At 47.9% G+C, this 27870-nt stretch overlaps 1 protein-coding gene across 3 annotated transcripts in view; it reads right to left on the bottom strand.

Moving 5' to 3' along the window:
* Window positions 1-27870, bottom strand: part of LOC105692785 (putative uncharacterized protein DDB_G0271982) — a 253124-nt gene that overhangs the window by 141784 nt on the left and 83470 nt on the right. For all 3 annotated transcript variants that reach the window (XM_048652535.1, XM_025747116.2, XM_048652529.1), the window contains exon 3: window positions 7180-7269. In XM_048652535.1, the coding sequence (XP_048508492.1) occupies window positions 7180-7269 (90 nt within the window). The remainder of the gene's footprint in view (window positions 1-7179; window positions 7270-27870) is intronic.

A 27870-nucleotide genomic window follows, 5' to 3' on the forward strand; every position in this document is an offset into this window, starting at 1 on the left:
TGATCGTTTGTCTTGTCCGGTATATCCGTTCGTTTCTCCGGCTTATAGTAATATGACGACAGCGAATTAAATTTCCGGATAGTAGAGGGAGAGAGAGAGAGAGGCGAACGCGAACTGTTGGGAGACACGGACATGCGTTGACACGGAATGCCCGTTGTGTATACATATATACATATATGAGTTTCTATGTACAAGCGAGTGGCTTTTGACGAGAGGAGTATCAAAACGTGCGCACTGGATGTGCAGGTAAGCGGGCAGCCTCGAGTACGTACGTACGTACGTTGCGAGGCGGAATAGAAAATACGGTACTTCTTGACCATGTAACAACATCGGCACGGGAGCAACGTTAACGACGACATATGCTCCGCAGGCTGAACAAATAGTCGAGAGTCGCTGCTACGGGTATTCCGCTGACACTACCGACTGGACACTATTCGAAATGGCGAATTGCCGCGTTATTCCGTCCGACACCGACATTAAACTTCTCGGTGGGAAATGCGATGACTGTCGCGGCGCCATAAGCACCGCAGCTGCGCTCTACGTGCAGGACGACGCGTGTTTTGAATCGTGGTCGGGGTAACCGCTTCTTAATTACGGAATAAGTATATTCTCCATCCTCGCGGTACGCGTATGCCGCGTATAGTTCGTTAACGAGAATATCGTACCGTGTTCGGAAGAAACCGATCGTAAAACCGAATTGTAAACGAAATAAAAGAGAAGGAAACCGACCGAGCGCCTGCACACATGCAGAAGCTATGCGGAATGCCGATGGGATAAGAAATCGCTGCTATATAGCGAGATAAGTTTCGCTTCGAGGATAGGAGGACGGGCGCGGTACCCTTGAGGGTTGATCAAGATGTCCGAAACATCGAACCTCTCCAGTCGCGTTCCGTACTTAAAGGCCGTATTTATGAGCGTGGGTGTAAATAAGAGTGAAATAATTTATGCCCTCTCCGCGCGCAACCCGAAGGTCGGGACGGTCGGTCAACTGTACCCGGTAGGACGAAACGAATACCGTACCGACACTTTGGGTGGTTGAGGCGAACAATGGCGACGACATGCGACGCGATTCGATTCATGGGAATAATAAAGGCGTCGTTGGTACAATTACGACGGGCTCACGGACAGCCGGCAATTAAAAACGAAGAGATTGAAAGGCGTGGGCGGTGGTACGGCCCGTTGCGCTCGCCGAGCCGCCTCGACTCCGCTCGCAAACAGTTACTAAACGGTCGGTGCCCGCGTTCCGCGCGCAATGCGCGAGCGTTCCGTTGCCACATTCGGTCGCCGCAGAGCCGACCGATTGATCGGGGGGGGGGGGGGGGGGGGGGTCAACGGGTCGCGGGCGGATCCGCCGCCCCCGCGCGTTTTTTTCCACGCGAAAAATCGTCTCTGCCGCGAAACGGTACGACGTTACGTGGGAAAAAGCTCCGCGGGGTGGAGAAAATAAGCGAACTCGAAAGCGATACCGGCGATCGTTGCAATCTCCGATCTGCGTAGCGTAGATTAGCTCGGAAAGATGACCGGAGAAAAAATATAAGCAAGTTCCGGCGGGGTACGGGTTCCCATGAGCTTCCGTGCGAGTTTCTGTATACACGCTTGCGGAGATACCGAAACGTAATGAAAAGCGCAAAGGTACGCGTAATTATCATATTAATTAGAATACACCGTCCAAGTTTAGCGGCGCACCGCAGTCGGCATTGCGGAAAGCGTTCATTGTTATCCGAGTTCCATAGAGGGATCGGCGAACGGCCGGGCGGCTCGGGGGTACCGTGGGCCGCGTGTGAAACGGCAAGGAATGCCGGGCAGCAAAGTGCGCGCGACTCCGAGAAACAATTGAAGACGCGCCTCGTTTCAATATATGCATACGGTATATTAAAACGCAGGAGTCTCAACTAGGACTCGCGATCCCTCCGGTCTAAGCCGCGTTCGTGGCTTTGGTGATGTTCGCAACATACGAACGTATCGCCCCGGACGATACACCTCTGGGTCGTCGACCTTTGATAGCCGAACGTTTCACCTACCTGTGCCGACCTCATCGAGCGAGTCACTCTCCGCTCGGTAAGAAATGAATAAGGTGCGAATGGCGACGTGTCGCGCGACACGGGAATCAACTCAAATTCAGTTGGCAAACTCCGGACGAGAATCCTAATTTTCGGCAATTTGAAACGGCGAGTAACGAGACTCGAAATTAGCGGAGGAGTCGAGTCGAGCTATTGACTCCTCTCGAAAGAATCCAGCGATCACGATCGCCGGCGCGCGTTTGCTTTTTTTCTCGTCCTCCGTTTCTGTTATTTTTTGTTTTTTTTTTGTTTTTTTGTTTTTTTTGTTTTTTTATTTTGTTTTTTTTAACCCCAAGCAACGTGCCGCTCGATCAGAAACTTGTTCGATTATCGTTGTGTGTGCGCGTACGTACGGTTATACCACAAGCCGCATTTTCGATCCGTATCTGCGTCAACTTTATAGCATCGTTCCACGGTAACAATAGATTTCTGACGCCCACGCAGGAGACAAAGGCCAGGATGACCGGCACAGATGGAACAGTCTCTCTCAACCGGTGGAACAGATGGGCGCGATGCGGCGATGTAGAACGCCGCGATGTTGTCCGTGACGAAGGTGTGGTGCTCGGTACTGTACCCCGTACCGTAACACCGTATACACAGCGTCGTACTGTAACGTGCGCTACGCTTTATACTACGCTGCGCCGCGCAGTCGGTGTGTAGCTCGTGGTTCTCTACTAGCGGTTACGCAATTCGGAGAGGAGTCAGGGGACGTTCGGTGCGGACGGTGACGACACCTCCGCAAATCCGGGAGTGGCCAGACGCTCGATATACCCGACCGACGACCGACTTCGTCTATAGCGTTGAAAAACATCACTACACCCAAACCCCACGACGGATCCGCTCAGCGTTTTGTCCTTCGCAAAAGTGAATCTCGTTCTCCCGATTTATTCTTCGGAAACCGAAGAGGAGAATCGCGTCTCATCTGTCGTCGGATGAGCGAACATTTTTTGGAACAATTTGCGTTGAATTTCACGGCACCGCGATCACCGCCGCGGCGCGCCGGTACAAATAACGAGCTTTTTTTTTTTTTTTTCATCCGGATCGAGACAGTTCTGCCGATCTACGTTCTTCGCGTTCAGACTCGCCCTCGGCTGGTTCAATCCCGATGTTACACGGAGCCCCGAGTATACAACGTCGCGTTTACTTTACAAGCCGGATAAATTAGACGAGCTGCGAACGTATCGTCGGACCGACCCAATTGGACTCGTATGCGGTCTCTAATTAACAGACGCAGTATATCGTACTAACGACTTTGATTGTTCTCCGGTAGATTGAAACGACGCAACGACGCGACGAGTCCGCGTTGTTGAAATTTAGACCAATCCACGCTGGGTGGTAGGTACGCGGCACCGTCCAAATGGGAATTGGCGCACGCCAATCGTCATGAACACATCGAACACGCGTACGATTCAAATCGAAATTTTTCCCAGGCACTCCCAAAAGATTCGTCCGTCCGTCCGTCCGTCCCCGCGTTGCGCTTCATATTGTCAGCTCTCGATATCTCTCCACCGTCGAGCGATATTAGCCGTGCAAAGCACATAACGGGATGTACGTACGGCAAAGTTTATACCCGTAACAATGTGTAGTCCGTACAACGCCGGTACTATAAGTGAACAGTATTTCGGTGTGTTGGTCACAAACCCGCGCGTCCACGAGGTGCATTACGCACAGCCGCGGAGACGGTTGTGCCGCACGTATACGTATATACATATATATATCTGTACGAATCCGTTAGCTACACGAAGATTCTAAGTTCGTCGCCGTATCAACGTTCCAGTCAAAGTGGGTAGAGAGGTAGTAAGTAGGTGGTGGTGCGTAGAGGAAACCGCGCCAGCCCTACTACGCAGGGTAAATAATTGCGCGACGATTTTGCGATTGCTTCCGATAGCTGGAATTCCACTTTGCTTACGGAACAAACCTACTCGCGCGGGTAGTATACACGGTGCAATGTCCACAATTGTGTATACATAGGTATATCTGTAGAGGTATACAGAGGCCGCGTATAAACCCCGTACGCGGGATTCCCCGCTTTGGCACGGTGGTAGCCGTTGCCGTTTGACTTTCCTAATACGCGTTTTCACCGGAGGAGGTGGAATTGTTCCAGTCTAGCCGACGGTACCGGTAAAAGTCTACACCAACGCGTGTAACACCGTAACTCTATCGGACATCCACTGTGGGATCGAACGACTTGGAGTGAAGACGAACGCGGCGAAGGCTTCGAAGGCGAAGGAAAGTCTTCTGTTATAGGGATTGAGAGAAGATTGCGAGACACGTAAGCGCACGGTTAGGTCGTAGCGATACAAAAAAATAGCGGGTCACCGTTTTTAATTGATCGTCACACGGAGCCGGCGAGTATCGGAACGCGACGAATCGCCGGTATCACGAATATTACCGAAACATCGGTGTGACGCGGTTGCGTACGCGCGATCACCGGTGTAGGTCCGCTCTCGGCGATGATCACCTGCGCGTACACGATATATATATATTCTATACACGTATACATACATAGAAACGCACCCGTTCCAAATTCGGATGAACCAACCGCGCGCCACAACCTGTTCCGAGTCCTTTTTCCGAAACAAGAATGAAAGAATATACATATAGAGATACGTGGTAGAGGTCGAAACGGAACAAGATACGAAGCATATCCAATCGGTTATCGAGGCGGCCCGCCGCCGCCGCCGCAATCTCGCTCAAGGTCAGAATCGCATCGAGCATCGAGGAATTTCCTCTTGGAAAAATCGCCGATAACGTACGTCGCTACCAAAAAGACTGAAATATCAACGAATCGTTTTCGGTAAACACGCGCCGATACACGCGGATGTCGATCGCGCGCATATATATATACATATTATTTCAAGCATACTTCAAGCATATATATATATATATATATGTATTCGCCGTGATTAGTTCCGATCGATCGCGCTTTGTAAGAGTACAACATATCGTACGGAGACGCCCCCGAGAAGCCGGTGGGCATCAATCCCGAGTTACCTCGACTGCCCCGTGAGCTCCGGTGCTCTCTCGGTGGCTGTTAATGAGTCATGTTTAATTGGCGTGGGAAGCTCGGTGCTCGCGTTACGTTACGTTTGCGTTGGCTCTGCATCGGACGCACGTTGCCAACGTGCAACAAACGCGGGGTAACTCCTGCGCCGTTATAGATGGACCTCTCCTACTACATTACAGGGAGAAAAGAGCGGCGAAGAGATCGACTCGCGGTGGCGCGAGAGACGCTAATCCCCGGGGCTCACCGACGGAGCCCGTCCGGCAAATGTGAGCGGCTCCGCATCACCGGGTCTCTCCACAGCTAATTAGATGTTGTAATATCGAAGCGCGATTCCGTGCGCCGGTTGTACGGGCTATTAATTGGTGGTGTATTCGTGTTACGAGTGCGCTTTTCTCGATCGGGTTCGGTGTGCGTCCGTTAGGACCGTTTCTTCCTTTCATATATATATCGGACGTGCGTTCGTTAAGACGGGGTTGGAACAGTCGAGCTCGAACGGTGAATGAAAGTTGGGCGTTTGAGAGTTTGAAAGTTTTTTCGTGTCGTCTTGTTTCATCGAAGACGTATCCGTTGAGAGAAACACGGTATCCCATCGACCTTCGCTCATCCCTCCGTCAGAGACGCGGGAATGTCGCTTTGTATGCAGAAATACAGAAAGGCGCGGTCTCTTTCGAAGCAGGTTCAGGTTATTTCAAGCATGCGGGACGAATGAAAGACCAGAGAGAGAGAGAGAGAGAGAAGGAGAGATGGGTAGACGGCGAAGAAATAAGAAAAGAGGAGGAAAAAGAGAAGAAAAATGTAAAGGTAACCGAGGGAACTGGCAACACAAATGCACCGCGCGTCGGAGAGCTCCTTAACTTGTCCTACGTTAGCCGAAGGAACTCTCGTCCGCAGTACCTAACTTTGTATGCATACAAAACAAGCCTCGGTGCAATGCCGCTGCTCATTCGCGGATTTCTCGCTTCTCTCCGACGATAATCCGAATGGCTAAATGGCGTTTTATACTCGGATCGTCGCCGCGTGTACCGCGAAAATTCCTCCGTGTATCGAGTTCGTCGAAGGTCTCGGAAAATCAATTATACGTCTCGCAGAGGGCCCTTCTGGAAGAACACCTGTGACCGAAAGAACCGCTCCGTTAGTTTTGGCAGCTCGATATACAACGAGGTGAACATAAGTTGCGGAGAGAGGCGAGAGGCGAGAGGCGAGTTCGCTTATTTCAATGTGTTACAGTTCTCCGGTTGCGCTCGCGAGCGAGGCGCTAATGTGCGTGGCGCATGTCGGGCCGCGTCAGAGGCGCCCTTCCTCCTCTCCCTCGCCCCCGGCCGGACCTTATCGACTGGATTTCTTCGACGGCTTCCTTCTACGACCGCGAGAAGAGAGGTTTACGAAGTGGACGCACCGGATCGATGCTTCGAGGAAATATCCGAAAGAAACTGACGCCGCTATATTTCTTTACGATCATCGAGCCACCCCGCGTTCGCCAAAGTTTACGGCCGTACGCGCGACTTTTTCTTTCTTCATTTTTTTCTTCTTTCGTTTTCTCGTGCTCAGCGGTGACATGCGCCGCGAGATTCCGCGCGGATTTCGATACCGTTTCGAAATTCCGCTCGGTTAACGCGCGGCGATCGATCTGTGCGGCGTACGGCGATACGTTCGCCGCAAGGACGCGAGACGAACGATCGAGATATTATAAAAGTTGTTCTACGAGACGCGCAGCTTTTTCCATTACGACGTCTTTCCGCGAGTCGACGCGCTAATCGGTTTCTCTCTATCCTCGCGCGCTGGAGGAGACGTGCCAATGCGTCGCGGCGACGCTCCGCTTTTGTCGCTGTCTCGCGGAAACTGGGCGCCCCCGTCGTTCCGCAAATACACGTCGCGCGGTCGCACCTGGCGAACCGACGCGGACGGGACCACGTGGGATACCTAACGATTTGGCTAAGGTCGTCACGTTCGCCGGCCAGTTTCCATCGGCGGTGACCGTCTTATCCGACATTTTCGTCTCGCTGAATTTCACCCATCCAATCCGTAAAATCGACGAACGGACCGAGACGATTCCGCGATCGGCGATCGTTCGCTTTTTCATATTTCGTTTTCGACGTCGTCGTCGGTACTCACCTCCCTGGACGTGGGGGCCCCCAGGATGTAGGGGCTGGCTGGTCGGCGGGGCGCACTGGCCCACCGCTTGCTCGAGAGCTCGCTCTCCTCCTGGAAAAAAAAGAATAAGAGGAGTTTTAATGATCGCTATTAATTGGCTCGTGAAATTTAAGGGACAGCCCGACGAGTCGACGATCTCTTTTTTTCGTTATTTCCGAACCTCGTGTGCTTCGCGGTCGTAATGTTTACTCGGAAAATGGGCAGGAGAAAAGTAACGACCTTGCGGAGGCATGAGATTAATATCGCTGCTTTCGTCGACCGGTGTAACTTTCTATCCTTTTAGTTTCTTCGATCGATTATTTTCGATAAATTGAATTTACAACAATTTCTCGAGCGTTCGTTGAATACGACGTAGAGTCGAGGAAAACCATCCGGACCTTTAGCTATATAGCTATTGGCGCGTACGGCGAAGCAATTATACGTCTCTACTTATTGTTAGCAAAACACGAGGTGCACGTCCGACTGTTTGAATCGATACCGGAGTCAGAGGAGGTCGAACATCGTGCGATTTTATTAACCGATCTAACGTGAAGTATTTTCGTTGACGTAGCAAAGGAGGGTCCTTTGACCGGGCTGAATTTTTGCTCTTTATAACGATACAAATCTCTCCGATCGACGGATCGGATTAGGGAAATCGTTCGCACGGAACGGAAGACGATCAAATCCTTGTTTACCTCCATACGGATCCAAAACAGATAAGAGAGATGGTCGTTCGAAGATAATCGACAGGTGAATATATTCATGCATGATTCATGGAGGGACGACGATAAAATTACGCGCGGCAAATCGATGAAAGAAAATATTCCACCGTTACGATTCTCCGTCGGCGTCGATTCGTTCGTCCTGCCGTCGCGCTCGTATCGTGCGTTGTATAATTGTATTATTTAGCTAAAAGCAAGCAACAACAGCTGGACAGTGCTTACTGTGGTTACCCGCTCGCACAAAGCGTGTTTTATATTCGTGCTATAAATTAAACTTGTTACATGATTCATGCACGCTGTCGACGTGTATCGCCGTGCTATTCTGATCCCTGCCTCGCGCCGCACTGTAGCTGATGCATCGCGAAAACTGCGGCAAGGTAAACGTATACCGCACGTACGCGATTTTTACCGTAAATACCGTACAAAATAATACGTGGCCACCGACACCGATCACTATCTACGTAACAATAACGGTCGCGACGCAAAGATGTTTTTCTCGCAAACCATACAAACCGCTGCTATCATCGGCTGATGTTATAATCGAGCGAAATTCGTTCGATAACCGAGAGAAAGAGAGGGGACGACGAGAGTTTGGCAAAGCCCTATTTTCGTTGAAAGGAAGCGAGAGAAAAAATAAAAAGAAGAAGAAGAAGAAGGAAGGCCGCGAGCGACCCGACGGGAGGGACGTGTGTCCCGCAGTTGTCCCAGTCGAAAAGTACGAACGCGTTATGTACAGGGTATACGTCGAGGTCCATTAGATCGACGATTACCAACAGTGAAAAGCAATTAACGTAACTTGTACTACCGGACGAAGTTGAAGTAATCTTATTTTTATCCGACGTATATACGTACCGTAAGGTGCGTTGCACGTGGAGGTTACACGTACACCCCGTTGCTACCGCGCGTCGCGGCAGTTTATACTTAAAAGCAAACGAATGCTAATAGATCAATTACCGAGGCATTTCAATAAACTCGAGTCTAACGACATTTGCGCGGGGACTTTAGCGACCTACGGTACGGGCGGCGCGCTAGCGTGCGATGAAGTCGTCATAAAATAATTAAGAGCGATATCTTAGTTCGGTGTCAACCCTCGCCGTCGGCATAGGTGTGCGCGGCCATCTCTTCTATTTTATGTTCGTGTTTGTTACGCGCGCCTCGCCTTTTGCGATATTTCTCTACGAGGGAGCCGGGAGACCGACCGGCTCGGTGTTCTCCGCTCGAAGCGAACTCTCGCGTGCATCGACTCGTCCGTCTCCCTTTCGCCGCCGCGGGACTTGCGATCTTCCCTCTCTCTCTCTCTCTCTCTCTCTACGATCCACGGCGTTCCCTCGCCGAGCGGAACAACACCGCGACGACCAACGCGAATCACCGTACGTAGGCGAGGGCAGTTATTAAAACGTTGAAACAATTATATGCCCGCGTACGAGATGCACGGCCGCGGTTGTATACCACAGGCCGGCCGGCGCTACGTCGGCGGCACCGACGACTCTCGGCGAAAGCGGGAGCGCGAGCCCGAGCTCAACTGCAACGGCGGATAGACCGACGAACAATAATTATCTCATAAGCTTCTTATACGTACGTACGAAGGGAATTTCTACTCGAGCGCGTCTCCAGCAATTCGTGTAATACGATGACCACCCATGCGGCGGATACGTAGATAGGTAATGTACACGTAAATGGACACGCGTCAAATCACGCCTTCGCCACGATATTTCTCATTTTCGTTTGTATCGTTCTATTCGCGGGTCGGGCCCCCCCCCCCCCCCCCGCACACACTCTACTTCCTTCTTATACGTGTACACACCAACGGCGAACGAACGATATTTTCGACCACCTGAGTCCAGTTTTGCGACCATCGGCCGCGTAACTTGATAGGGAAAAATGAGTGAAAAAATTTCCTTCATTTTTCACGTTAGTTCGGCTGGTGATTTCAATGCACCTGGCGCCAGATTGTATCCGGAGTATCGCGGGTATGGATCGGTACCTAAGCGGAATGGAAATACTACGTGGTCGTATAGCTCGAGGGTAATACGAAGTTGGCGTAACTACTGTACGCGGGTCAGGTTTGATTGGGTTAAGTTGGGTCACTCCAGATATAAATATTATACAAGTTGTGTTGCATATACGACGACGACCGGTATTTATACGGAATATACGAATGGTATATGGTAACAAAGTCTGCCAGGCACACCGTGCTCGTATACGTACACACGGTATGTACGTGTACATATACGCGTGCGTGTAATGGGTAAACCTGATGGCTACTTACACCTACATACGCGCTCGCAGAATCCACGGCAGCTGACGAAGCGGAATCCTCTATGCTCGTGTGAGCGAATAAAACGTTTCAGAAGAAGTCCGGTTTTTACGCATATTGGCAAATTGAATAATTGCACAATTACATCGAGATTAAATTATCATAAGCGAGATACGTGGGAAACCAGAGGCTCGACCGCGTTCACGCGATACACGCAGCCGTACGCGGGGTGCTGCTCTACGAACCCGTGAAATCACTTTTTCGGATGAAAATGCAACTCCTTATTCGCGACGCGAGACTTCCTCTCTTCGGGACATCGAAATTCCAATCCGTCGCCTCAATCGGAACTTTCGACGTCTCGAAGGGAACGAATTAGCCGCTGATGGGGTCGTAATTTCACGTGAACCTCGGTACAAATTGTCGAATATTTCGCTGACGGGTAATGACAAATCGGAGGCATCCGCGCGCCGGTTGAAAAGCTTTGTTGAAAAAAGGTTCACCAAATTTACTCGTCGCGCGAAGAAGAAAACAAAAAAACAAAAAAGTATCCATCTAATCGGGAGAGAAACGAGACCGCAAAGTAGGCACGGGCGCGCCACGAGCACTAAACTTTTACGATCCTACAAGCTCGAACCTTATATGTGGTTAGGAACGCAAATTGTTCATTAGCGCAAGCATAGTGTAAGCACAATGATACAACAATGTGGCTGACTTATGTATCGTTTCCCCGTCATAAATCACGAGGCTGTCAAGTCTGAAAACCGCAGGGAAACGGAGGAGAATAACCGGAAGTACGAGGGTTTAGGGTACGACGAACGCCTTGTTGAATGTAAAAAGAGTAAAAAAAAAAAAAAAGAAAAGAAAACAAGAAAACGAAACGCGGTCGCAGACGATGATTTGAATATCGCGCAAACGTCGAAAAGACGCGATTTTCGAATAACGAGGAGTACGGAGCACAGCGTCTGTTACAACATAATAATCCGAGCGTGAGATATACGTGTACATTACGCGTTATATAGGTATATATATATATATATATATAATACACTTAGCTAGATTACTTTCGCTGGATTTCTCCTATTTTCCGTAATGCGTCGAGATTGCCTTCGGAATTGAATCAGTTCCTTTGGGGATACTGGTGCCGCACGCGACGAAAGTGAATTTAGTCTGGGTGCCCCGGTTCGCGTCCCATTTTACCGTCAAACGTGCGTAATCCTCGATCCATATTTGGTTAGGCGTACGATATTACGTGCTGGAAGCGTAAATTTCCACGTCAAGTACGTACTTGTACTTGTACGTACGTACGACGCGTACAAGTAAAACGTAAAAGTAAAATAGATGCAGCAGCGAGTTCAGCGAAACAAACTGCGCTATTACCGTCTCTGGTATATAATATGCAGACATTAATTCACATTGCGTAACAACGAAACGTAGAGTATAGGTCCGGTATACGTTCGTACAAAATGTACACCGCTGGCGCGCACACACAGATATACGAGGATAGAATGCGCTGAAAATTATCGCACGCGGTTCAAAGGTAACGAAAGCTAATCCTCGCGAGCCCACCTGCGCCGCACATATGCGTGCGTTAAGTATATCGCACACGTACGTGGGCTACGTAGTAGATTACATTATACATCACGCGATATACCTACACGTAGTACCGACTCGATATATATCCAGTTATGAGAGTACCTCGTTGGTTCTGCTAATATAATTCCGCTACGCTGAATATTATTACCGACTTCTACATACTGACGCAATTGAAATTTTCACAGAAAAGCAAAATAGACGCGAACAGGGGTTTACGCGTGTACGTCGAAGCCGGGGGGGGAAAAATTAGAGAGCGAAATAGAGAGAAAATAGTCGGGGGGCAAAAACGAAAAATTTAATTTGAAAAATAAAATTCAAAGAAAACGAAAAAAAAAAAAAACAGTATTTCAATTTCTCACGCTTATCTGGGCATACGGTGCGCACACACGTCGTTGCTTAACCTCATTTACAACGTGAATTACGATAGTTGAAACGACGGCAAATTAATACTGTACGCGCTATAAAAACTTGACTATGAAAATGATTTGCAACGCACTTGTGGATGTTGCTGCAGGTACGTACCTACGTCGTCTACATGGGTAATATGAATATATATAACCGATGCACATGAACGTATCGTACGTGTATATAAGACAAGGCGCGGCTAAATTGTCTCTCGACGCGTACCTAAACGGCCGCGATATTCGCGTGCAATTTACACGTGTACTACAAAAATCCAAAAGATAGATAAAACTGTTTTAGCACCGAATCGAAATTCAAAAAATGCATCGGGAGTCGGACTCACTTGAAGTTTTTTTTTTTTTTTTTTTTTTTTTTCGCTTTTCGTGTTCTCATTACGATGTTTAGTTTCCGTACGCGAAGAGCGTATATTTAATTACTCGGGACGTAGGAATTGTTTGACTTTTAATTTTTTTTACAATTTTTTTTTTCTTCCGTTTTCCATTCTGTTTTTTTGGCACAGAAAGCGACGTGTTCGAATATATACGACGTGTATTAGCCCGCGTGCAACGCGCGAACGCCGATAAGTAGAAACGTGAGAGGGCAGCTTACATAACGCTTATATTAGCGGAATATTTATAATATTAATTGTGCAACTGAACTTATTATATATCCATTACGAAGGGTCCGGTTAGAAAGGCTACCTGACTGCTGCTGCTGCTGCTGCTGCTGCTGCTGTTACTGCTACCTGACTACTCGAACCGACGGAGCCGGTCGCCTCATTATGCTACCCAGCAGTTTGTTTGAGCATTTACGTACAAACTGGGCTCAAAATGCATTACCTATACTACATACACCAATCCTGGGAGTTGTGCGATTCGAGTTGAGAAAAAAAAAAAAATTAATAATAAATCATTATAACGAAATGTCGAATCGATTGATCTGATGGATGAGCTAAACTCCACCACTCGAACATCAAACATTATTTTTCCCCCATTCGTCCAGATCGTTATAATTTTGACATTTTTCTACGTATTAGATACAGGAAGCGGAAAGTAAATCTAGCATCGACAAAGTTGGGCCATTTGAAAATTTTCTTCAATTTTTTCACATTCCAAAATACAGTGACGTCAAATTGACACGCGGGTCAGATGACAAGGGCCATCGACTGGTATAACGCGAAAAAAACTGGACTTGCTTGAAGTTCGACTTTGAATTTTGTAAAAGACGTTCAAAAATCAGGAGGAGGTCCGTGAGAAAGTGTAACGTTGTACTTCGTGTCCGGGGGTCGGTTAATTTTTGCGGGGAAAAAAGAAAATCGAATAAAAAATTGAAAACCATAGGAGACGCGTGAAATTCATCGCCGAAACGATAACCGCGATTCTTCGGAGTGAAGTAGAAAGTATTAATTTGCGCCGAGGGTCAAAACTTTGTCACGATTTATTCAGCAATTTTCATATACATACACCTCTACGGATGGGTACGTATATACATATACGTACATATTTATACGCGCGCGTAATGATATGCGTATTATAAATACGGTATATCCACCGCGCTGTACGTTGCGTACGTACGCCACGCACACGTAGGTATATCCGCGATACGAAACTTTGACTGCAACTAATTGCTCTGTCGCTCAAACAGAAATTATAGTAGGTACGTTGTATTACGGAGAATACGAAAGGTAGGGTGAATACGCGGTGCTTTATACGAGAACATAAATCCGGCAGCGTCGCATTGCCGTCGCGTCGTTTTGATTAATAAATGCCCCGGGGGCAGAAGGGCCCGATCGCGGTTTAATTCGGTAATCGTGCGTGTTAGTGTATTCAATTTGCCGGTAAGTACCGCGCCCCGCGGACGCTTATCGAGGGGTTACCACCTCCGCTCCCGGGGACCTCGCACTTTCTGGGCGGTCGATTTTAACATCACCTGAAATCTCACGTAGAATTCCTATCCAAACTACATGCGGAAAATTCGAACCGAACAGCACTCGCGTTCGTTGAAAATCGCTACTACTTTCATGAGAAAATTTTCCATACCACAACTCGACCTCGAAGTGACGTTGGTATTCACTCGCTAATAAATTTACGTACCATTTTCTTACCCTTATAATTTATATCCGCGGGTATTGTATAAAGTGAATTTTTGCACAACCGTAGAACGCGCGGTATACGAGTTTGTAATCTCGTATGACATTGTTCTTAGGGAATAAGTGCGCGCCTACCGTAATAACAACGTAGCCAACATAGAAGTGTGTGTGCGCGCGCGCGCGCTTGTCTGTGTGTAACTCGAGTGCAGGAAGACCCATTAACAATAATGAAGTTTTGTTTGACGCAAAGAATATTACAACCGGCATTTGACCGGTACATAAAATTAGAAGGTACACGTACCGCGCGTATGTGCGTTCCCGTCGACGTACGGATAAAACAATCGGCGAGCGCGTACGTGTGCGGTACACACCCCGATAGGACATTGTGTTTCCTCGTACAGCGTTGTGCATACGGGGTGACTCGTTCGAAACGACGAGAGCTGGAGGAGCCTAGTCGGGTTTTCGTGCGCGTCCGACGCCCCGCCCACGAGGAAAAACGGGAGAGGGAGGGGGGGGGGGAGGGGGGGGGATGAGCAGAGTCGCGCTCGACGAATGAGGGGGTCGCGTCGAGGTCACGCGCGCGTCCCCCGAATCTGGCTCCTCCCGATCCGGGAGTTTCCGACGACTCACCCTGTACATCGCGCGGGCAGCCGCGTTACGTGGCTAACATAAACGATGTGAATAACGATCGCATTGCCATTGATAGTTGACTTATTCTTTAATTAATTTCCGTCCAACGATTTATTGCGTATTCCAGAGAGATGCAGATTAGATCCCGGTATACATCGGTACCACTTAATTATAAGGTTGACGCGTGCGGCTCCGGTAGCCGTGCCTTACTACACCGTATAGTAACGGCAGCGGCTAACTATACGCTGTGTATCGGTAGGACAGAAACGCTTATCTAGTCGCATGGGATACAGACAAGGGTAAACGACTGGTCGCGCCGCTCTCGCCGAGCCGCTGCCGCTAGACGCATGCAAAATAGCTAAACATTGCCACGTGCTCGCGGTCTCTACGGCCGATAGGATACAACGTACACCGCAGCTTGTATGTACACGGAAAACGATTTTTGTTTCTTTTATTTCTCTTGTTTTTTTTTTTCCACTCGGTTTTGTCGCCACTCTTTCTTCTATCACAACCTCCAGATCAGGCTTCTTTCTATATCGCTACCGGTTACAGCTCTAGGGCGTGTCCGCGGCAGGCCACCTGACGGTCCGCTGCACTTCGACGCGAACCAGACTCGATAGGTCTGGAGCGCAACGCGGTTTTACCGGACGTGTGTTTTGTCGAAATTTTCACAGCTGTGATTTTTCCTTACGTCGACACTCGCGTCTCATCGATGAGGAGAAAATTGATGGAAAAGCTTTCTCCAAGTTACGGGCCTTGAGTGGCATTATTAATTTCACATCGCGTTCGATCTTCAAATGCAACGTTTGACTTGTGGTCGGAGCGTAGGTACGGTAGCGACCGGTAAGTATGCAGAAGCGGACAGGTTGATATATTACACACCTTGGAAGACTCGTCCGTTGGATATTTAAGTAAATTTCACACCTTCGAGATCCCTGATCTCCAACGTACGACCGACCGTACGTATTTCGGCAAGTACAGTAAGAGAGGACCACCGGGATTTTTCGGTTATAACCATCACGAGGATACGGGGTAATAATTGGACGACTGTAAAGCATCTCGGTAAAACTAACCCGGAGGAGACAACCTGCGCGATCGCGAATTTCCGATTATCATTTAAATTGAATACCGAGGAGAGAACCTTTCGCGACGTAGTAACGAACGAACGAACGAACGAACGAATGAATGAATTTCGCGTAGGTAGATGTAGTCGGAGTGTCGATGGTATACGCGTGTGGAGTATATTCATACGAAGTGTGCAACACTCTCGCGTGTGTGTGTGTGTGTGTGTGTGTAACGTAAAACGTAAGCGTCGTAAGAAAATAAATCAAGGAAGTGGGAAGACATCTGACGTCCCGAAAGGCGGGGAGCGCGAGGTACGCACACGGTTTTGGCAGGCTCAGCGGCAATCGAGAGCGACGTATCTCCGTAATTGATCTCCGCGCGCCGGAGCCCGATTCGCGATGCAATACCACCACCGCTCTTATCCCGGGAGTAGTCGTCGTCGTCGTCGTCGTCGTCGTCGTCCGGTTGTCTTCTGTCTTCGGTCAATGCCAATGAATAATTTCGGACAGCTGCGTAACAGCAAAGCGTAACAAGATTGATTTACGACGTGAAATGTCTGATTTTCTTTTCTTCTTTACCCTCGCATTTCCCTCTCTACTTTCCCGTATTTGTTTTTTGTTTTTTGTTTTGTTTTTTTTTCGCTCCTCGCCTTTCGCCCCGCGGATTACCCGCAATGTCGACGAGTGGAAATGACAACGTCAATGATACGTAATGGAGTTGAAAACGAAAGAAGAAATATGGTAAGAAAATTGCTTCGGTACTTTTTTTTTTTTTTTTTGCTCATTTTCTTCTCTCCTCTCAACCGCAGAAAATGACGGTGCACTTTGCCGATCTCGAAGCGATTCGTTCACCGTGTAGAACTGATAAAACAGTTGCCGAGCTTCGGATGACGTATTCAATAAGGAAGACAATGACGTCCCTGATTTATGGTTGCATTATTATCCCCCCCCCCCCCCCCCCCCCCTCGAGTCCGTCGGAACTACCGGTATACACGAGGCTATCGGTGTGTACCGGCGCGCTACCGGGCTCCCTGCCCCCATGGGACCTCATCGGGCCCCTTTGAACTCCATCGGACCTCATCGGTGCCCGCGTGTCGGACCCCGGCGGAGCAGAAGCGATTCACCGTCACTTTTAGAACAGCCGAGCAATCTGTAATGGATTTTGATCGCCGTGGACTTCGAGAGCGGGACGTAGTCGGTAAGTTAAGGCCGCTGCCGTACGCCGGAGTCGGGTTGTCACATTTCGTGAGAGATACACGATGAAACGTAAGGGATGGGGTACGTATTTGTGGGACACATGCGAGTTTAATAGCGGGGAATACGACGAGTAGGTAGAGTGGTACCCGCAGAAGTCACGTTCGAGATTGACCCCGCGAGCGGTGAGCGAGGCGAGTCACATTTTGCCGGTTAGATAATCGGGAGATTATTATTTTTTCCCCGCTTAAAGAACGTCAACGCAGAATCTCCGAGAATGGATCGCTGAGCGTCTGACGGGGACGTAGATAAGAGTAGGGAAAACATTGCCAGCGATGAGGAGGGAGATAAACAGCTGACACGAGGACTCGGGAATTAGGAAACCATCATGTCTGACCTCGGGAAGATATGACCAACCGCCCTTTCGGCGGGTTGAGCGAGAATTTGCAAGCAACAAAAAAGTATTTAATGTTAAAGAAAAAACGACAAATCATACCCACCGCACACGAAGTTCAGCGATGATAAGCAGAAAAATGGTGCTAAGAGAGAGTTCGATTTTTGAGGGAGTGCAGTTATGCGAAAAAGGCGTGGCCAGGTGAGAGATCGTTTCCATGTGGTAGGAACGAACGGGGAATCGATGTGGCATAACTGAACGTTGAGTTGGATAAAAATCAATTGACAGCTTTTTGACGAATTTATTTAACCGGTTCGCTGAGGAAAAGCAGAAACAGCAGCAGCGGCAGCAGCAGCAGCAGCAGCAGCGGACTGTAAGGTCTCACCTAATTGAATAATCCTCATTAAGAAGCAGTATGCCACGGAAGCCCGAACGTTCGACGCACCCTTAAGAGGCAGTCGCGAGCCATTGCGGGCCAAGAAGAATTTACCAAAGAAATGAATGGTGGCAGTTAGCTGTCGCGACAGCGTTCAACACCAAGAATGGTCGAACCTCAGTTATTTTAACGAACCTAATTACTCCGAGATTGAGGTCCCAGTTAAACCTATCCGGCGATTTTCTCCGTGCGGACCTTTCGACGCCAATCAAATGTTGAAACGTTTATTTCCGTCTACTGAAAATTCGCCAACTCGCTGGCAATACAGATGAGAAAAACAACGATCTTTCCGATAATTAGCTTCAACGGTATGCCGGCAACGTTTCAAACTTTATGGGAACAGCTTCGCACTCCACCCATACGTAAAGACGAGATCAGTGGTATTTACCGTCGTTATTATTATCAAACCACCGCGCCTGCATTGACATTAGGTAACAAGCTTACGAGGTGGTTGGTATCGAAGTTGTCGATAGCGAGTACGCGGACCACCCAGGCACACCGTTTACCGTGCAGCCACCATCTGTGCGCCGCTGGTCCGCCAGCTGGCTTTCTATATAGACTTGTGCTCGAGTGTCACGTGCAGCGAAACGACGCTGAACCGAAGCCAGTGGAGAAAAATAGCCGCGACGAGAATGAAACGTGGAATATAACATGCGACGGATACCGCGGGTTCGACCGGTTCGAAAAATTATGGATTTCCAGAAAATCGGATCCGAAGGTTCATAGGGGATCGGTTTCCGTGGAGAGGAATAAAGAGTAAGCCAAAACTGGAAGACGTTCCGACCGATCTGGCCCACGGTTTATTCGCAAATCCATAAAGACGGAAGAGCGAGATGTTTGAAAAATATACTTTCATACCGAATGCAGATAAGATATTTACGATCGATATTGATGCGGTGATATATATATATATATATAAATGGATTCTCGATACGGTGCAGCAGGTCCGCAAAATATTATCCGTACGCTGATACCGGTCCCGGCCCACAACACACCTGGAGCAAAGTGCATATTCTCGTCCATAGTATCTCCTTTACTTGTGTAAATTGGCATCGAATGGAACCGCCGGATCGGCACCGGCTATTTTCCCATATATATACATGTATACCGATCGCCGCGGTACACGAGAGGTATACACGTTTGCGAAAAAAAAACAAAAAAATCGAAAGGGAAAAAGAGGAAAGTGAAAAAAAAAAAAAAAGAAGAAGAAGAAGGAAAAGAGAAGTTATCGTTAGATGCTCGATGAAAAATAACGCGCCCGTACAATTTTGCGTGGGCAAGGATTCAGCCGACGTTGGACGGGCTATACGGCGATCCGGCGAGCGCGGTCAACGGTATACCGGCATCGGGATGCCGATGTACGAATAATACCGAGGATGGACGCTAAGGATGTTCACGCCCGCGTTACAAGATCGGCACGATCGCCCGGAATCTGGAATATCATGATATTTAAATGTCAAGAGATACCCATCAACCTAACCCATCCGCACTCGGTTTGCTCGGATCGCCGGGCGTTGCATATATTTAAACTCTTCTCGCTATCTACCATCTGCGTGCTCGCGAGGAGTCTCTCTCATCGTGTTTGTATGCGTACACGTAATGTACACAAATATACAAATATATATATATACAAATATATATATATACCCGAACGTTAGCTACGCGGAGAAGAGCGCGGATGTTGTCCGCCGCGGCATCTGTGCGATCGCCGCACGCACGCACGCACGCACACCTTCGCCAGGATGGCCTGCCCGACTATTTACCTACCACAATACCCATACGCAGAAGTTATGCTCGCGCCGAGGCACGGTGTCGATTTTTGTTATTTCTTACTTCTCGTTCCTCTTCTTATTCTCATTCTCCTTCTTCTTCTTCTTCTTCTCTCTCGATCCTCCTCCTCTTTTATCATCCGCGCCGTACGGTTTTCCTTTTCGAAGCGAACTTAACACCGAACGAATTAGTTCTAATTAGTTAAGTCGCAATATTCGATAGGGATAAGAAGGAGAAGCTGCGAGGCAAGATGGGATCTTTTTGCGGTAATCGTATCGTAAACATTCGACGAGATACGCATCTTTGGACAGTATATCCGTGGAAACCCCCCCCCCCCTCCGCGTAATTAGCATAAATGCTTTTGCCTCCCTTCGCTTTTCTCCTTCCCCCAGTTTCATCGCCGGTCTGTATCGTACGTACCGCGCGTACACGGGTATACCCTGTGTACCACCGTAACGACGTTCAATTTACATCGCGTTTACAACGCGGCTGATGCGTCAGCTGCTGCTCTCGTGTAGCGCAGCCGATGCCTTTAACTCCGACTATCCCGTTTAGCGATCCTTCAACATCTCGCGATAAAAGAAGAGTCGACTACATCCCTTTCCCAGTCCCCCCCCCTCCCCGTGGCCAACTACTATTATTCGCGTCAACGTGGCCAAACGGAAAATATCGAACGTCCGTTCGACCGTTCGACACAGCGGAGGAATCTCTTCGGGTGAAATGATGGCAGCGAGAAAAAAAAGTCACCGTCGATCGGGCTGCGAAAACTTCGTGAATTAATGTTTCGGGTAAAACAACGTTCGGATCGCACACCGGATCGGAGGGAGGAATCCTCAGAGATCGAAATCTTCACGACTATCAAAGCCTACGCTGGGCGTATGCGATAACGCGTACATTTTCCCCGACGAGATCTATTTTCATCCGATCGCGTTTGATCCGATATTTTCTTCTCACCCATTTTTATCGATTGATCATTTCCCTCCGGGTGTCTGAAAATTCGATTTCGCGATTAGAGGGAGAACCAGAGATAGGAACGAGGTGGCGGGTACCGTTACACCGTCGACGTGAAAAGAGCGTGAATTGGAGGAGGCGGTATAACGCACATAACGCATGTGCGAGAGGTGTATCTTCTTTTCCGTTTCTTTCGTTTTGTTTTTCGTTTCTTTCGTTTTGTTTTTTGTTTCGTTCCTTTTTTTTTTTTATCTCTGTTCAGTTTTTAAGCGAGGGGTCTTCGTCGGCCGGGCGTAAATATACCCGGAAAGGTTTACTGCCGTTCTGCCGAAGGTAATTTTTACTGATTATGACGTCCGCTCTTCGGCGCAAAACCTATAAAATAAGACGTGTCTTGTAGTGATAACGACGTTTCGCGTTAACAGTTTAACTTCCGTGGCTATACGTACCTTAAATTGCGATTACGATATTTTATGATTTCTTACTCGGTGCGTATTTATGTTTCGCGGGATGGCCGAAGGTTCTCAAGTCTCAATCGTATTTGGCGCGTTCGCACCAATATGGACGGTCGCTTGCTCGGAACGATAAAAGAAATTCAGCTTCGCCTCCGTAATCCAAAAATTTCATCGTTACGTAACACCCTCCGATTTCGCCAAATTTTTTTTCTTTTTTTTTCTTCTTTCTCAGGGTTATCTCGAAATCGTCGTATTTATTGAAATCAAACGTTACTCGGCAAAATTCAATAAACGCAAGCTCGCAATATAAAAATTACGTAGTTCTGTCCACGGAATTTTATACGAAAGCAAAAAAAAAGAATGTGCAACAAACTGGCAATAATTCTATGATTCTAAGATTCGTCCCATGATTCTCTCACGTGTATAGGTGTGTTATCGTACGGATTCACCTCGAAGGACGCGTTACGTACGCGACTTTAAAAAAAACTTTGGTGACACGAGCGCGTTCCGCGACCGTTCAAACGTCCAGATGAGTATCGCGGTGCGTGTGACAACTTTCGAATCGCGAATCAAAGATGAACTCAATAGCATATAGCGCTGATCAGCTGATCGACGCGCATTGAATGATTTTCGATTAATATTGTTATTATAATCTGAATTTCGAGTACAGAATTATTTTATATACATATATAGAGAGATTATGTAAACTGCTGGATGATGGAATGAATTTTCTTTCGGTTAATTAGGTGCTCGCGGCGGCGTATCTTCGCCGTCCGGGATTCACAGCTAGCTAGGTAATTATCGAACGAATAAATTTCCACGCCATCTGACGTCCCATTGACGAAAGGCCGTGGCGCGACCAAGAGGGATCGGTTTGATCGGAAAATTTTTTGGCCAAATAAACGCCTCGACGAAATCCATAGCGTTGTCCGTTTCTTTATACGGCAGGCGGACGGCGCGTGATTCTCGCCGCATCTGCTTCAAGAGGAACAGGGTTTTCTCCTTCGCCACCGCTGTTCCGTCACAATATTCCGTTCGCGAGAGAAACAGAGAGAGAGAGAGAGAGAGAGAGAGAGAGAGAGAGAGAGAAATTTATTCTCATACGCGATAAACGCGAGCGAGTGACCAAGGTGGTGTAAGCGACGTCCCTGAGTTTCGAGTCCCTGCGCGAAAGTCAGAAAATATATATATGTATGTATGTATATGGTGTATAAATGTGTATAAGGTACATTGCGTTTTACAAATCGTAAAACACCGGTGAACAGAAATCCGCACGGTACGGGGCCAGCTAAATTTCGGTTGCGATTATTCTTCTACTCCGCGCAATGCGAAACGGTGCATCGCACGCTAATGGAGGTCGTTTGTTATTATCAACCGACGTAACTAACCAAGTCACATTCGTTTACGGCCGTCCGGACATGCCGATATAAGTACGGCACTCTACCGAGGCGATGTTTTCCGATACCGTCGTAATAAGGAACACGAAATTATACCCTTACGCGTACTCCGTACTCCGACGAGAATATGCACGTAGTGTATTGCTTGAAGTGTACACGCACATTTCACGCTACTCACAATACGCGTGGATTATTCTTTACTTTCTTCTTTCATAAGTTTTCTCCATCACGTCTGACCGTGAAGGATCAATTTCTGAATCTTTGTCAGAAAACAGTGTCGCGAATCGGATATTCTATTACAGTGATAAAGGTAAGCCTGCCAGGGAACAGTAGTGATCGTCGAGCGATTCCTGTTTCTCTCAATGACGATGGTATCTGTAAGGGGGACGTATATCTCGTACCTGCAGCGAAAACAGTAGTAACAAAAAAAAAAAAAACAAAAAACAAGTGAAACGAAGAAGTAAAAAAAGCAAAACTACCGGTTGTGACTAACGTTATCTAAATTTCATTGCCTATATTATACGTACATTTCCCTCCGTTGATCGACGATCGGTGTCTCGTCTTTCACTCTGATAGGGTATTCAATTGCCTCGAAAGCAACCACCGTAATCATCAACGCGACTATTACCATTGGTACTTTCTCGGAAAGCGAACCTATTTCGATTCGAGAGAGAATAGCCGTCCTTCGCGTTTTCTACCTTTTTTTTCTAGAAAACCTCGTGCAGCGGACGCGCGTCGGAAACGACAGCGATCGGTCGGACTCGAAGTAATGCGGTTCCGGTTGGGTTAACATTTTTTTTTCTTTTTTTTTTTCTCTCTTTCCCAGAAGACGGAGTGCACCCTTCGCGACTCCGATTGCCGCCCCGTCGCAGCGGGTAGTCCGACGCTGCGAAAATTTCTCAAACTCACTTCCGGCACAGCGAGCGAATTTCCCGGCTCGCCAATTTCGTTTACCCCGAAGAGACGGGGAAAGGATTACGAAGCGAACATCATCTGGACTTCCGTCGGCGATCCCGGAAGCGATCCTCAAAGGCGGCGTTCGTTATTCGCCCGTTTCTACGCCACCTCATCGACGTCAGGGGAGGGCAGGACTTCGCCTGTAGCGCGGCGCTAAGGCTCTTCGGAAAACAATTAAAAGCGGCGAGCGCAACTTATGCATTTATGTGCGCTACTTCCCGGTAAACGACGCGCGGTCTTCGCCTCTGATCACCGCATTCCAGATTCCACGGCCGCCGGCGAGCTTTTACGTGATTGTCATACCGTCCGTCGACGATTCCCGGAGTCCGCGTTCGCCCCGTAGTCGCGCGTAGTCGCCCGAAGGACCTCTTTCCGTTCGGCGAACGATCGTCGGATATCCTTACGCAACGTTCGCGCTCTCCTCCTGACCTCGGTTAGAATCGTTCGCCAAAACGCACGGAGACGAACGTTTCGCCTCGCGTTATTCACGCTCGACACACCGGAGACTCGAATTCGGTTCCCACAGCAGTTGAGATTTACGCCGAGTGTGTGTATTACCGCGACTCAGCGCGACGGTCACCCGGTAACGCGGGAGTCTTTGTTCGAGTGCATCCCCCCTGGTCTTTCACCCGCTTGAGGCGGAGGTACGCGTCGCTCAGTCCAGTTCTCGATCGGTTTAATTACTCGTCGAAACGGTCGTAGACCATACCGGGCGTATTATCGGAATCCTCGGGCTCCTCGGACGGCGTCGTCTCAGTTGTCAACTCGGTAAACGGATCGCCGCATCGCCGACGATCCGCCGCTAATAACACTAAATCACTCGGACGAACACTTAATTACTCATGAAAATTTCATCCGTTTTATAGCGGATGATTTACGGCCGATCACCGTACGGCGTACGAAAACTCTTGGCGCTGCACGAACCAGATATAGCTAGAGCTCCTTCCCCCCCGTACACCGCCGGAGATCTAGGGTAAAAATAATCCCGCGTAATGTGACTAATTCCCACGTATTATTTTGCGATCCCTGACCCGAGACGAGATTCACGTTTACTCTTTGCCAAATAAACAATTAAGAAAGTTCCAGTATCTAATTTAACTCCACTTCTAATCTGTGTCGCCAGGTTTCATGGATATATGACGACGTTGCGGTTTCGCAAGGACTTTTTACCAGTTATAAACTAAACATTTGCGACAGCTTTGTAATGACACGTGGCGAAAGACTACCGCTGGGTCTCTCCTCATCTCGCGCTGTACACGTTAGTAGGTTAAGGTATATTTTAAGGTCAACCAGGTAAGCTGCTGTTCTCCGTTTCTTTTATTATTTTCTTCTTTTTTTTTTTTTTTGTATTTTTCTCTCTCTTATCCCCGTCAATTTTTCGCTTTTGTTGCTTATTTTAGCTCGCGGATGTATATCTTCATTCCGCGTTAAAAAAAAAAACAATAAAAAAAAAATAAATAAATAAAAAAAAACGTTGCGAACGTAAGAATTCGCATGCGGCGCGCGATGCGCCCCAAATGAATTCGAGGATGTAGGTAACGCCCTTGGCTACGAGATACCCGGGCGTACGAAAAGGACCCCCCGTTGTCTTTAAAAAGTTGTTAACCACCGAGATTACCCGACAAATTTTTACCTCCAAGGTGATTACCAGAATGCAACGTGACCCGCATGATCTTTTATAACGAGACGCACGTGGGTATACGTGTTTGTTTTTTGTTTGTTTGTTTGTTTGTTTGTTTTTTTCCGCTTTGAATATCGTGCGCTTGTATGTATTCACGTATACACTAAATCCAAATGAAAATTACCTCGCAATTTAAAACTGATTCTTCCAGTTGTAATAAAGCCGCGAGTAGCGTTGTGGAAAAAAATACGAAACGAGAGAGAGTTTTTGGGAGCTCGACCTCCGCGGCGTGTCCGAGGCAAGAAAATGGCGGGAGGGGGTGGTGCTCGCTGAAATGTGTGTTTACGTTACGTACCGACCGCGAGTCGCGAAGAGATTCATAAACAATGACCGGTGTACGGGCAGGTTGATAAGTTACGACTCTCGCTGAGGGCAATGCCTGCTTATATTCTCCCTCTCTCTCCTCTCCTCTCTCTCTCTCTCTCTCTCTCTCTCTGTTTTTCTCTCTTTCGCGGAGGATGCGAAAGAGTAAGAGGAGAGGAGGAAGAGGGAAGAGGAGTCGGGGCGGAGGGAACGGACCGGCGGACCAGAGGGGAGGAGGGCCTGACCTTTGGAATTTTCTGTCTCTACGGTTTACAGCGTCACTATTTTTATGACGATCACATTATTCCGAACAAAGTTGCGGGGACTCGAACACCGGGACTTCCTAATGCCTTCGTCCCTCGACGTCTCCGCTCGGCTGCATACACACGACGTACAGTATCTTGATTTTTCCGAGGCTGGTCGCTACCCGCGCGACCTTTAACCCCGAAACGACTCGCCATTCAAGTTTTATACATACACAACAACAACAACAACAGCGAGTTGTGAATCCTCGACGAACTAGCGGTCGAATCCAACCTTGAATTTGAATACATTGAAATCCGGCGCGGCCGACCGTCTGACACAATTTTATAAACCGCCTAACATTTATTCAGCCGACTAAAAGTAAAGTGAACCCAAAGTAGGTGAAACACCGCAGATGTCTCGCCTCTGTGAAACAAAGAAAAAAAATAACCAGTCGGTAGAATCGTATTTTCGAGAAACAAATGAAGTAAGAGAGATAAAAGAGCGGAGTGCTTTCGCCACCCCATCGCGGGCGTTAGCTGTACAGTTGAGGTAACGAGCGATCCGAAGACTTCTTCTCGCTTAAGGTTTTCAAACGGCGCGGCGGGGGTCAAGGTACGCTAGAAAATTTTCAGCTCGAAGTTACGACGACGTGTACCCGTAGTCGTACGTCCGTCGGGGGATGCTAAAAATGTCGACTCGTCCGTTCGGAAGAGGACAGCGAGGGAGAAAAATGAATAAAAAATAATTGGAATGCAATCGATAAGATCTCAGCGGATTCGAGTAGTAGCATCTGCGACTCGCAGCTCGCAGGCTAGACGGCTTTGTACCCCCGCGCGATTTTCTTACACGTGCAGATAAGTTACGCCGGTCGTGTATATTTTTTCCCTCGTAAAAATTGCAATAGCTTGTAAAAGACAAGCGGAAGCGGTTACTCCGGCGCGCACGTGCGTACGGAGATGACATCATCTCTCTTCTTTCTTGCCTTTATATCGTATACAAATACGGCGAGTATCGTACAGGTAGGTAGGAAACACACCTTAACGTCATTGTGTTCAAGTTGAGCGATACGCGAGCGGAGGTTACCTACCGCACATACTTCGGGTAAATTGCGGTAATTAAATGCGAGTGATTAGTTAGCGGCGGTTAATTATATGGATTAATATGCAAATGCATTCATGCCCCAGCTATGTCTCCATATCGCTTCTACTTTACATATATATATATTTACATGTATGCACAATATGTACATAGAGATATAGATATACGTGTTCACGTGTAACACATGCATAACGTATGTGTGCAACTGCGTCGTCGTTTAATTGTGTGGAAGAAGACAGTCGGCTCAGAGTCAGTTCGGTACCGGGGCTGCCAAGACTAATGGCTTTCTACGAGTCCGCATTGTTTTGCTTGAATTTAATTAAATCCCGGATGAATAACGCTCGCTCGAAACTAAAATAAGGAAACTATATACGCGACTGTATATCGCTATTGAAATTAGTTAGATATAATTTAAACGTTATTCCTCGGTGTGTGTTTTTTTTTCTTTCTCTCTTTCTTTTTCTTTTTCTTTTTCTCATTTCCATACGCGAACACCCGAGCTGCATAGGATATCGTGTATACTCGCGTAAATCAATCTCAGCCGGTGACCCTCTGGGGGATTGAAAAATTGAGTAGCGACTGAGACTGAGAAGAAAATTTTTAACGAATAGCTAGCTCTTCCTCGCGACAAAGATTCTTCTTCGAACGTTATCAACCGATCTGACTTATAGTACGCCGCGGCTCACTAATCCACCTCGGAAGTTTACTGCATGAGATAGAACTGTTGCGAGTTGCATGAAAATTACTGTGACAACACACTTAATGACATGAGGCTTTTTCCGCAGTTGCCGTCTACACGAACGTGATGTTTGGAAATGAGTAGAAGAAAAAAGCAAAATAAATTAAATAATTAAAAAAATTAAAATAACTAAACCATCGCGTCGCGCAGCGGAGTAAGTAGGACTGCCAGGACGGTTTGGACGATCGCCGACAATTGGGTCGTTACACCAGATTTAAGAACCGCCACTAATTTTAGTCGGTTGAATCTTTCGCGTGCGACCTACCTTACAACGAGACTATACGGAGACAACGGA

The sequence above is a fragment of the Athalia rosae genome, chromosome 1, assembly GCF_917208135.1.
Source record: "Athalia rosae chromosome 1, iyAthRosa1.1, whole genome shotgun sequence".
NCBI classification, from domain to species: domain Eukaryota; kingdom Metazoa; phylum Arthropoda; class Insecta; order Hymenoptera; family Athaliidae; genus Athalia; species Athalia rosae.